The sequence below is a fragment of the Gekko japonicus genome, unplaced genomic scaffold (genome assembly GCF_001447785.1).
Source record: "Gekko japonicus isolate JY-2015 unplaced genomic scaffold, Gekko_japonicus_V1.1 scaffold685, whole genome shotgun sequence".
Classification (NCBI taxonomy): domain Eukaryota; kingdom Metazoa; phylum Chordata; class Lepidosauria; order Squamata; family Gekkonidae; genus Gekko; species Gekko japonicus.
This window is the reverse complement of record NW_015169795.1, coordinates 613,074-625,369: the sequence shown is the minus strand read 5'-3', so window position 1 is coordinate 625,369 and position 12,296 is coordinate 613,074. Positions and strand designations below refer to the sequence as shown.

The window sequence follows — 12,296 nt, the reverse complement described above, 5'->3', positions numbered from 1 at the left end:
CTCTAACCTACCAAGTCCCACAAGGCACCATCTTGTTTCCCATGCTTTTCAGCATCTGTGTAAAGCTGCTGGCAGAGGTCATCTGAAGATGTAGGCTGAGTGGTCACCAATACGCAGATGACACTCAGCTCTATCTTGTGCTTCAAGCAGATCCCACGGGTGCTGTGAAAACCATTAGCATGTCTAGCTACCGATCCCATTAAATATCTGGGAATAAAGGTGACTGGGGCAAAACTGTAATCTTTTTAGAAACAATTATCAGAAAACCTGGAAACTGATACAAGCAGATTTATAGAGATGGAAGAAAATTAAAAATCTCATGGCTGGGAAGAATTTCTGCAATCAAAATGAACGACCTGCCAAAACTAAATCTTTTATTCCAAATGCTACCTATACATATAAAAGAAAGAATATTGATAGAGTGGGCAAAGACAGATAAACAAATTTATTTGGAATGGCAAGAAACCAAGAATAAGCTTTAAGATTACAAAAAAAGAGAGTTAGGCCAGTTTGGTGTAGTGGTTAGGAGCGCGGACTCTCATCTGGGAAAACCAGGTTTGATTCCCCACTCCTCCACATGCAGCTGCTGGTGTGACCTTGGATCAGTCATAAGTTCTTTCAGAACTGTTCTCTCAAGGGCAGTTCTCCAAAGAGCTCTCTCAGCGCCCACCTACCTCACAGGGTATCTGTTGTGGGAAGGGGAAGAGAAAGGAGATTGTAAGCCACTCTGAGACTCTTTGGGTAGTGAAGGGCAGAGTATAACCCATCTGAGAAACAGATCAATCACGAAATTTGAGGAGAGATGGAGCATGTATTATATGCAAACAGGAGACAAATTTAGAATGAGAGTTTAAAAATTGTATATAAATGTATTGCAATGCAGAGGCAGAATGACAAGTGTGAAATATACATGTATAATGAAGTGGATTTTGAGCAGAAATATCTTATTTTCTTATTATGAGATGTATAATAGACTTTCCTTTTATTTGGACGTATTAAAAGTTATAGCGAGTATGCAGAAATGGTGAAATATTTAATACTGAATATGTGGTAATGATGAAACTAATAATGTAGTTGCAAAACAGATCAGTTATGAAATTTAAGCACCCCAACAGAAGTAAGGACCATTGTGTTTTATAGATAATGTCTTGAAAATTATAACAAAGGGGATGTTGGGGAGAAATATTTTCTCTTTTATACACTCTGTAATATACGATTATCCTTGATACATACAATTATATAATGCTGTTGCTCTGCAAGAGCCTTGCACAGCATCTATAAGGCTATGGACTATAACTGTAAGCTGGACTGTACAACAAGTATGCAAGGGTATTGGACTGTGTGGTAGCCAGAAGATGGCGCCAATCTCCTGGACTGTAGGCACATGACCAGCCAAGGGCAGCCTTGCCCTGAAGCAATGTGCCAAGCCAGACATGGACCCGTGGAATACCCGATGCCTCTCACCCCTGCATCCCTGCAGGAGGCAAACCAACCTCCCTGACACTACAAGTACGCAGAAACCAGCAGCAGTTCACTAAGAAGGAGCCATGCTCTGCAAAGAAAGCCTGAGCATTCCTGTAAAGACTTCATAGAAAGGCTTCCTCTCCATCACGCAGGCACCTCCCCCCCACCTGCGCTAGAGGTTGCACATACTCTTCATTGTAAACAAAAGGACTTCCTCCATGAGAGGATTAAGCAGCTGTCCTGTCCACCCACCACCCATCCTGATAACGCAGCTGTTGATCGTTGGGCCATTACGGTCCATCCATGGGTGTCACCATTAGTTGAATATTATTGCAATTGCCCAACCATTAAACCCATCCTCCTGACCATTAGTAACTGAATTTTTCTAGATTTCCTGGGGACTATGTGACTGGTGAAGCATCCCCCTCCCAGTCATTTTAGGGTATAAAAAGAGAGCATCTCTCCATTGTGCATACTCTCTCTCTTGCTTCCTTCCTACCTACCTAACCCTACTCTATCTTGCTGGCTCCATTCTTAGCGCTGTTTGGAGTCTTCCATGTGCATTGCTGGCCAACACATGATCCCTTCCCTAGTACTTTCCCTATTTTTGCTGCATGATTGCCTCGTCGCATCGGACAGGTAAAGTATCGCCCCCATAAATGATACCTTTCTCCTAATGCAACTGTTGCTGTACCTTTTTATCTAACTTCTTAGTTCTGTATTACTGGAGTGTATGATTGTTTCATTATTATTGTACGTGTGTGAGAATTATTAGTAAAAAAATCACTCTATTTTAAGATCTAGTCTCTGCATCTATTTCTGGGGATCTGGATAAGTTGGACTCCAGTATACATACATTATTGTTTCCTTAATTAAAGCCATTGCCATTTAATATTCAAATCCCCCCATCTTATTAATAAATTAAGGCAATTTGGCTAACAATACCTCTTCTCCTTTTTGTATCCCCTCTATACTATTACTTTGTTTTCTAATATATCTACCTATATATCTTTCCTCTCCCTTCCCCCCCTCCCTAAAAAACCATGAATATGTGCCTTGAGGCAGTTCTGGGATGGAAGAGGAGGGCCAACAAGTGGAAACTATCCTGACAAAACAGAAGTGCTACTGGTAGGGGGAAGGTTTGACCCAGGAACTGGGATATTTCCTGTTCTGGATGGGGTTGCATACCACTTGAAGAAGCAGGTTCGTTAGAGAAACAGGTGGCAGCAGCAGCCAGGGGCACTATTTACCAGGTTTGGCTGGTGAGCCAGCTGTGGCCCTTTCTTGGCAAAAAAGATCTTGCCACTGTGACGCATACCCTAGTAACATCTAGATCAGACTACTACAGCACACTCTGCATGGGGCTGCCCATGAAGACTGTCCAGAAGCTACTGTTGGTACAGAATGCTGCAGCCAAAAGTGGGTTATACAAACCATACCAATCCAGTTTTGTTCCGTCTACTCTGGTTTCCAGCTTGCTTCCAGGCCCAATTCAAGGTGCTGTTATTAACCTTTAAAGTCTTATACAGCTTTGGGCCAGCATGCCTCGAGGACTGTCAACTCGCATATGAATCTACCCAGCCATTCCAGTCAGAGGATAGCCAGGGGGCAATGTGAGAAAGGGCCTTCCTGATTGAAGTTCAAAAACTCTGAAACTCCATCCCCCGGGAAATTTGTCTCCTTCTATTGCTGACCTCTGCAAGCCCTCCTATCTGCTTGTGTGTTTTTGTGATTTGTTTTAAACATTGTACATATATTTGTAGTTTACACATATATGTAGCTTAGACACTATTTTAATGTTTGGAAACACAACAATGAACCTACACATTAAGGGCAGAAAGTAAAATAAGGTAGTAAGAACATCTAGTCGTCATTTCTCACAGAGTTTCAAAAGGATGCTACTTACCTACTTTTTTTTGCATTATTGAGCAAGAAGATTGTTTGGTCTTCTGTCAAATATACAGTGTCATTGTCCACAGAAAGGTCACGCCCTTTAATACAGAACTGTTCTATCTTGGGTGATGGGCAACCAGAATAATCCTCTCTTGGCTGTTCCTTCTGTACATGGGCTTGTTGTAATATATTCACAGTGTTCCAAGTACTGGGGAGAGCATATTTTGAAAGCCCAAAATCTGAAAGTTGTGGAATTCGCACCAGAGGATCAGGTCTGGAAGAATCTTCAGGGCAAGCAAGGTTTTTCAGTTCCTCTTGATCAGACTTGGCAGGTTCAGGATCAGTTTCAGCTTCATCTTTTGTTGCTTTATTTAAAAAAGAGAGGCTTGAATTTGTGCTGTTTCTCAGCCTATAAACTATTTAAAAGAATGCAGTTGCTTCAGTCTTAACTGGATAACTGGATTCCCAGAATCCAGGTATCAGGAGCATGGCCTGAGCATGCATGCTGCCTCCTCCCAAAAGTCTTCCAAGGTTCATTCTTGGAATGACAGGCTACAATTTCTTGTGACATCTGAATACACTGCACCAATACACTGAACACAGCTGTTGGAATGTGTATTCCTCTGAATGTCTCCTTCTCTTACCTGTAGAGGTTGACATTTTACAATCTGATCAACCTTCTATTTCCTGTGACCATCAAACCAGGAAGCTCTGTAGATAAGGGGGAGGGGGTAGTAGAAGTAGTCAGGGGATGGCATTACATGAACACAGCAAACAAGCTGGGACCATACTCAGTGCAAACAAACCTCTGTTTATATTAGAGCTTGCAGTTTAATGGGATTTTAACTTTTTAGATATGAGCGGACAAAAGTGACTTGTTGTGCAAAGCTTTCCCTAGCCCTAGAATCAGGAGAAACATTTTTTAACGTCGTAAAGGAAAAAATTATACACTGTAAGGCAAAAAAAGACTATTGAGCCATCATGTCTTTAAGCATAAAGTACAATTGAATCAAATGACTCAATTTGCCTGAGAAACATTCCCCCAATGGAAGGAAGTCAAGCTATAAGGAACAGGAAGAAGATACCTTGGCATTAGAAGGGAATGAGTGAATCTACCCCATAATTCCAGGTAAAACTTGAGACATAAGATTCAAAATACATTAGGTACACCGTCCTGATTTTTTTTGCTAGTCAAATATTTTAGGTTACTGGGGAAAAAACAGAGGTGTTTATACAGCATGCAAAACTAACCTGGCATAAAACAGAAACACTAAAAAACTACCATGGAAAACCAGATCTCAGTCAGTTTAAGGAACCTGGGGATGGGGGAGTTTTCTGGACAATTTTTGGATACAAAATAAAATGATGATATCTAGATGTTGCCAAACCTTCTAGACTGGGAAAGAAAAAAAATTACCTGCTTCCCTAATAATGGGCTTGTATCCGTATTTCTCAAAAACGTCTCTTATTTTTCCAAGGTCTGCTGCATTTCTGTTCATCAGAACTTTGCTGGCCTTTATGAAGTCATATGTAGCATCTCGATCTTCAGATTTCTTAATAAGAACACTATCAGCTTCAACCTTGAATTAAAAAAAAAATTGTTAGCAAGCTATATGACAAGATCAGAACAGAGCAAGATCACTCGTTATGAGTGCTGATACAGTGGAACTGACATAGCCTTTAAAAAGGGTATTTTGTTCCACAAAATGGGAATCCATAATATGGATGATTTCCTTCTGTCTTTTCATAGAGAATATCAGAAATACATGTTCATTGAACGGCTGAATAATGAAAACATGGATTATTTTGTGGGGAAGGAGGGAGTTGAGATGTGCAGCCATCCTACATATTGGGGCCAGCTACAAATACAAGTAATACAAGTAATATTTTCCTATTATCTAAGCCACATTCTAAATACAGATAAACAAAACAATCGTTTCCACGAGACAGTAAGGGCAAAGCAGCCCTTAAATAAGTTGAGGTCCAGATAGGGCCCCCTACTTCCAATTTCTTCTAAGCACACAATAGCTCCAAGGAGTTTCAATCCATATTCCCACCAGTCACACAAACCTGCAACATCTATCATGCTTTCATTTTTTGTCATGATGTGTAATGGAGATAATGTATCTGACGTATCAAATTATGTTCTGTTTTAGACTTCAGGGCCTGACAACCCCAGGTACCAGGTTTCAATGGTGACCCAAGCTGGCTCCTGGCAGTTTTACAGCTTTATTGTGACAGATGATTTAAGAGAGCCCAGTGCAGCCAGTGAAGTTCTGCTCATGAAAGGCTCCTAAGTAAGCTCAAAAATCATGGGATAAAAGGACAACTCCTTTTACGGATCAAAATTTGGCTAATTAATAGAAAACAGAGAGTGAGTATAAATGGACAATTTTCTCAGTGGAGGGTGGTAAGCAGTGGGGTACCGCAGGGATCAGTACTTGGTCCACTGCTTTTTAACTTGTTCATTAATGATTTGGAGTTGGGAGTAAGCAGTGAAGTGGCTAAATTTGCGGATGATACGAAGTTGTTCAGGGTGGTGAAAACCAGTGAGGATTGTGAGGCACTCCAAAGGGATCTGTCAAGGATGGGCAAGCGGGCGTCAACATGGCAAATAGGGTTCAATGTGGCCAAGTGCAAGGTGATGCACATTGGAGCCAAAAATCCTAAACATAAATACACACTGATGGGGTCTGAACTGGCAGAGACTGATCAAGAGAGAGATGTTGGAGTTTTAGTAGATAAGTCACTGAAAATGTCGAGACAGTGTGTGACTGCAATAAAAAAGGCCAATGCTATGCTGGGGATTATTAGGATGGCTATTGAAAACAGATCAGTGAATATCATAATGCCCCTATATAAATCAATGGTGCGACCTCATTTGGAATACTGTGTGCAGTTCTGGCCACCACACCTTAAAAAGGATATTATAGCTTTGGAAAAAGTGCAGAAAAGGGCAACTCGAATGATTAAAGGGTTGGAACACTTTCCCTATGGGGAAAGGTTAAAGAGCTTAGGGCTCTGTAGCTTGGAGAAAAGACGACTGAAGGGAGACATGATTGAGGTTTATAAGGTTATGCATGGGATAGAGCAGGTAGAGAAAGAAGTACTTTTCTCCCTTTCTCACAATACAAGAACTCGTGGGCACTCCATGAAATTGCTGAGCGGTCGGGTTAGAACGGATAAAAGGAAGTACTTCTTCACCCAAAGAGTGATTAACACATGGAATTCACTGCCACAGGAGATGGTGGCGGCTACAAGCATGGACGGCTTCAAAAGGGAATTAGATAAGCATATGGAGCAGAGGTCCATCAGTGGCTATTAGCCACAAGGTATAGATAGGGGTTCTGGGGCAAGTGATGCTCTGTCTTCTTGGTGCTTGGGGGGGGTCAACAGTGGGAGGGCTTCTAGTGTCCTGGCCCCACTGCTGGACCTCCTGATGGCACCTGGTATTTCTGGCCACTGTGTGACACAGAGTGTTGGACTGGATGGGCCTTTGGCCTGATCCAACATTGGCGTCTCTTATGTTCTTAAACACTCACCTTTCCCTGATGGGGTTTGCCCCAAGGGCCAATTTGTTCATCACCCAATTGGAGGGCTGGACCAGTCTGATTGTAAGCATATTTTCTCAGAAGATTGGCTTTATACCCCGCCCTTCACTCGAAGTCTCAGAGCAGCTTGCAGTCTCCTTCCCTTCCTCTCCTCACAACAGACACCTATGTGAGGTAGCTGGGGCTGAGAGAGCTCTGAGAACTGCTCTTGAGAGAACAGCTCTACGAGAACTGTGACTGGCCCAAGGTCACCCAGCTGGCAGTGGCGGCATGTGGAGGAGGAGTGCGGAATCAAACCTGGTTCCCCAGATTAGAGTCCACCACTCTTAACTACTAGACCAAGTCCCAAGTCTTGAGTATTATATAATTGTGAATAGTATTGCAGCCTTGAATGTATCTTACCATCTAGCACTCTGAAGGGTGACTCATTCAAGCTCATACTGGAATAAATATTCATCTTTAAGGTGCTGCTACATTCTGTTTAGTTCTGCAAATAACTAACAGCCCTGTAACCGATTTATGTGTCATGTTATAGTGCCCTCCTCCCCCTGGTCATTTTTCCCACAGTCAGAAGTACAGAAGGGTCATTTTCCTTCCTTTAACTAAGTTTTTGTGCCTATATAAGACTTGCTGCCTTGGGATAACCTAGAATCTCAATTTCGTAAATATTCACATCACTGCCCCTTTTGTAAGTCCAATAAATTGGCATAATTTAGTGCAGTTCCGCAGGGCCTGTAAGATGGAGCTGTTGTGCCAGGCTTTTGGTTGAGGCAGCGGGTGCCCCTTTTTGTGGCCAACCCCACCAGTGGCCCCTGGACCCTAACATCCTAAATCTTTCACCACTGCTGATATGCTTCTATCTGAGCTGACATGGTACTTAGGAGTATGGCATTGTATATTGTTGCTTTAACTTGGTTTTAAATATGTTGTATTTTATATTGTTGTTACCCACCCCAAGCCCATTCGTGGGGAGGGCGGGATACAAATCCAAATAAATAAATAATGGTGGACTAAGTTTAAGCAGTTGCTTAAGAAATCTATGCATACGGATGCCTTTAAAACTTAGGGAAAATTTTACTTTTGTTCAATTGTTTTTAAAGTAACTGTTTATTGATTATTTAGAATCTACTCTGTTCCTGTTTCCGCTAACCATGTGATACTAAACTGGGGCTGCTATCTAGAAGCTGATTAGAGAGTTCTTTTTTTAAAAAAACCCTTTAATCAGATTTACTGCTGATTTTTGCTAGAGTCTATGCCAAATGATTGCCCAGGGAGCTTCAGTTTGGTCACATGCATATTTACTCAGAAGTATGTCCCACTGGGTTTAATGGTGTTTACTCTTATGTAACTGTGCACAGGATTGCAGAGATGTAACTGTGCTAGTTTGTTGCAGCAAAAATCCAGTGGTGCCTTAAAGACTTACAACATTCATTTCCAAGTCAGAGCTCACTCTTTTGGTTTATTACCTCATGTGCATTCAGCGTAACCCTACTGTGGAAAAGGTGGCTGAGGTGGGCTTTGATGCAAGTTTTAAAAAGTGCTCTTTGGTGCCTTTCGCAGTTGCACGCAACGTCCCTCTGAAGCAGAGGTTTTTGTAGGATCTGGCAGCCTCCACTTTAATAACTCTGACTATACGATTCAGCTCCCTTTACAGTCTGATGAGGAGTATGAACAATACTGAAGACGTTAACACATATGAGGTAGTTCATAGAAGGCATACAATTATTGCAAATTATTTGAAAAAAGGGGCAATTAGTTTGCTGGATGATGTTACAGATTCCAATACTTTATAATGATATAACTGCATGGACAATCATTCAGGTTCATAAATCGAGATTTACTATTACTATCAGCTTTCTCTGAGATCACTATCCTTAAGTAAGCACACGCTAGCCAAACTTTGTATCAGCGAGAGAATGCAATATGAACACTCTCTCAATGTTCTCAGCTTGACATTGTTTTTCAAAATGACGTTAACTTGGTTCCACTCATCCAGCAACCAGGTCCCCAACTCCTCTGATTCCTCAGAACACTGAGCTTCCCTTTTCCTGACCACTCTAATCCATGGCTCACTCTGCCTGAGGTAAAATGTGAACAATTATAGGTAACTCCCTCCCTCTCCATTCCCTCTGCTCCCTGAAATCCCACTGGATCTTACGGAGATTAAGTCTGCTCAAGCCTTGAAAGGGGTTTGGCTGTTGACAATCCGGTTGTTGGGGCCAGATAACCTCCTCTATGTCACAACTTACAAAGACAATACTGACTGTAACAACTACTGGGAACTGAACACTCACTTGTTGTGCTATTGTTTAAAAATAGAAAGAAGAGGAGGACCTTGCCCAGCTTCCTGAGAAGTTGTCGGGCTAGTCTCTTCAAAGGTTCTAGTTCTTAGTCCAGTCACAATAACCCATCCAGTCAAACTGATATGCTGTCTTGCTTTGAAAATTATGCAGACCATACTGTAGAAACGAAATTGTTTCAGACTTTCATTCTGTAAGCAAACCAAATATTACCTTCAGTGTCCTGATTTCAGAGTACAGTTCATGTAAATATCTCATTGGGGAGTCATCCTCAAATTCTCCAAGACACATAAATGAAGGGGGGGAAAAAGCACAGTTCAGTATCCTTAAGATGTTCTAGGGCAGGGGTGTCGAACTCATTTGTTACAAGGGCTGGATCTGATACACCTCCCTCACACCTCCTTTTCCCTCCCTCTCATGCTTGTAAGCCAGATAAATGCCCTGGACAGGCCAAATCTGGCTCGCAGGCCATATGATTGACACCCCTGTTCTAGGTCATGGTTGAAGATGGACATGTTTCAGCCTAGAACCTCAATGAAGCCATGATGACATTTTAAAAATAAAGTTATCACTACTATTACATAATAGTGAAATGCTAATAAGATCTGGTGAAAACATCTGAACAGAACCAATGAGTTAATGTAAAATGACTTCGTGCTGCATGAATGAGCCTGGGGCTCATTCTCACAATCCCTCTTCCTTCCCATGCTCACACGTTCCAAGCTAATTTAGTCACTTCTGGATTTTCAGCAAGCTATAGTTTGCTATTTCATCATTATGCAATATTATGTAGTTTGCAAAATACCTGGTTTTATATGTATATTTTCTTATAGTAATCCTCTTTTAATGTATTGTTTTATGCCAATAAAGGCTAACTGACTGACTGGCTATTTCATCAGAATCAGCAAACTATGGTTTGTTGGGAACAAGCCACATCTCATTCAAGTAGAGCCAGTCCCAGGGTTTTTGTCATTCCATCTGAATTTTGCCTTAACAACTTAGTTCAAATCCAAAAATATGCAATGAAGTTATAGTCGAGTTTGCTAAACTAAACCCTCTCCCTAACAGGAGACTAGAGAAAGACAGGGAAACTGCCTTGGAAGCCTTGGTTTGCTAAGTGCAAATGGAGGAAGAGGAGAGGAGATTGGATTTATACCCTGCCCTTCACTTGGAGTCTCAGAGCGGCTTACAAACTCCTTTCCCTTCCCCTCCCCACAACAGACACCCTGTGAGGTGGGTGGGGCTGAGAGAACTCTGACACAAACTGCTCTTTTTCAAGGACAGCTGTGCCAGCCAGAGCTTGTGACTGACCCAAGGTCACATCAGCAGGTGCAAGTGGAGGAGTGGGGAATCAAACCCGGTTCTCCCAGATTAGAGCCCGCACACTTAACCACTACACCAAACTGCAGCATTTGATCACGGTCTGCAAATCTGCTCCAAACATTTTCGAATCTTGGTTTGCTGTCCATCAAAAGAATACTTAGCCCGTGGTTATGGACAGCAAGCCAGAATTAAGCCTTATGTGTGCCTAGGACTGAAAGGACATCCCTCGAATCAAAAGTCCCAGGCTGGTGGAAGTTGGTTATAGCTCTTTAAACCAAGGCAACTATTTCTTGGGATCATGGCTAGCATCTGTTCACAAGATGTTCTATTTTACAACAGTTCATTGTATAGCTTGTGCACAGTCAAAGAACAGCAAGAAAAAGCCCATGTATTCATACTAGAGGATTCCACAGAACCAAGCCACCAACCTCACATTTCACTGCTATTTATACTCCATTCTTACCGGTTTCATCTGCACGAGAAGCTTGCTTCAGCTGCTCAGCCTGTCTCTCCAAAGTGGTCACTAAGGCTCGCAGTTTACTGAAGAAACTTCCTGTTAGATCCATGCTGGAGGAAACCCTACAGAACACAGTGTTTTATTGCTATTGCCATCAGAGCAAACTTCCAGTAACTGGCAACATAGGGAATTATTATAACGGGAAGTATTTAAGTACAAGTTGGTTTTTCTGAAGTTTGAAAAACAGAAGATCCCACTGAATCCATTCCGGCCCTGTACCGGCCTGAGCTGCACATAGCTTAGCCAGACAGACATCCACAAACTGTGCCTGAGCTTGGTAGGCGATTGCTATTTTCTACCAGTCAGCTGTGGGATTCATTCTTGCCACAAGGTTACCTATAACAATAATTCCTAAACTGATCAGACCTTATACTAACTTATGGTAACTGAAAGCAAAATAGTTTTTAAACATGATGGAACATGCCTCCTTCAGAGCTAATCTTCAATCTTATCTAAATCAATGAACACAAGAAATTATTTTTTACTTTTAAAGAGAGATGTAACACTTCCGGAAATTTCTGAAGCCATGGAAATTAACTGCGACCCCCCCCCCCCCCGAAAGAAATGTTAGGAAAACTGAAATATATGCACTACTTACTTTCCTTTCAAACCTAGCTAATTTTTTTTCTGCTTTAACAAAATTCACATTTTGTAGAAAAAGAGGTGCAGGAGCTCATTAGCACAACTCATTAGCATAACTTATTTGCATATGCCACACCCCCTGGTATCACCGGAAGTGTGTCAGAAGGCAATACCCACTGCTCAGGCTCCACTGGACTGTTCTAGATTGCTAGCTATGGGGGGGACGGGGACCGCGCAGATTCTTGTGGCCCAGGGCTGCTGGGAGCAGGGGGCGGGGCTTGTTGCATGTGCCCGCCCCCTGGACTCTTTACTGCCAGAGCTCCATTCCTGTGCGCTCCTGCAGGAAATGACCCCTGGTTCAGCGTATAAAACTGTACTAAATGGCATATACCTAATATTAAAGTGAGACATAGCTGCAACCATCTGCACCCTATGCAATCTCAGCACATTTCACTCGCCCCCTCACAATTCATAAAGTCTTTCCCCCCACTCCTCCCCAAATCTTCCTAATTTTCCATTGGAAAAATTACAAAAAGTCCTCAGACTTTTCATGCTATACCAGTGGTACTTTCTGAGGCTAATGGAGACTCAGTCATCAATCATAAGAGCCACTATAAGCATTATGCTCTACTGCACACACACGCACACACATATAATATCAATAGC

The 12,296-nt window shown here is 42.1% G+C and overlaps 1 protein-coding gene across 1 annotated transcript; it reads right to left on the bottom strand.

Moving 5' to 3' along the window:
- Positions 1–2: 2 nt before the first annotated feature.
- Positions 3–11,097, bottom strand: LOC107115352 (spindle and kinetochore-associated protein 3-like). The gene is made up of 5 exons (XM_015417042.1): positions 10,995–11,097; positions 9,422–9,486; positions 4,775–4,937; positions 3,375–3,722; positions 3–241 (listed from the first exon to the last, which is right to left on the bottom strand). The coding sequence occupies exons 1-5, from the start codon at positions 11,095–11,097 to the stop codon at positions 3–5; spliced, it is 918 nt and encodes a 305-aa protein (XP_015272528.1).
- Positions 11,098–12,296: the final 1,199 nt, after the last annotated feature.

Excerpts from the sequence above, each read along its gene's own strand:
- LOC107115352 (XM_015417042.1), bottom strand. The coding sequence starts at position 11,097 with ATGGATCTAACAGGAAGTTTCTTCAGTAAACTGCGAGCCTTAGTGACC. Across the intron at positions 3,723-4,774 it reads GCCCATTATTAGGGAAGCAG|CAACAAAAGATGAAGCTGAA; the intron begins GTAATTTTTTTT and ends TTTTAAATAAAG. Across the intron at positions 242-3,374 it reads GCTCAATAATGCAAAAAAAA|ATTACAGTTTTGCCCCAGTC; the intron begins GTAGGTAAGTAG and ends GTTTCTAAAAAG.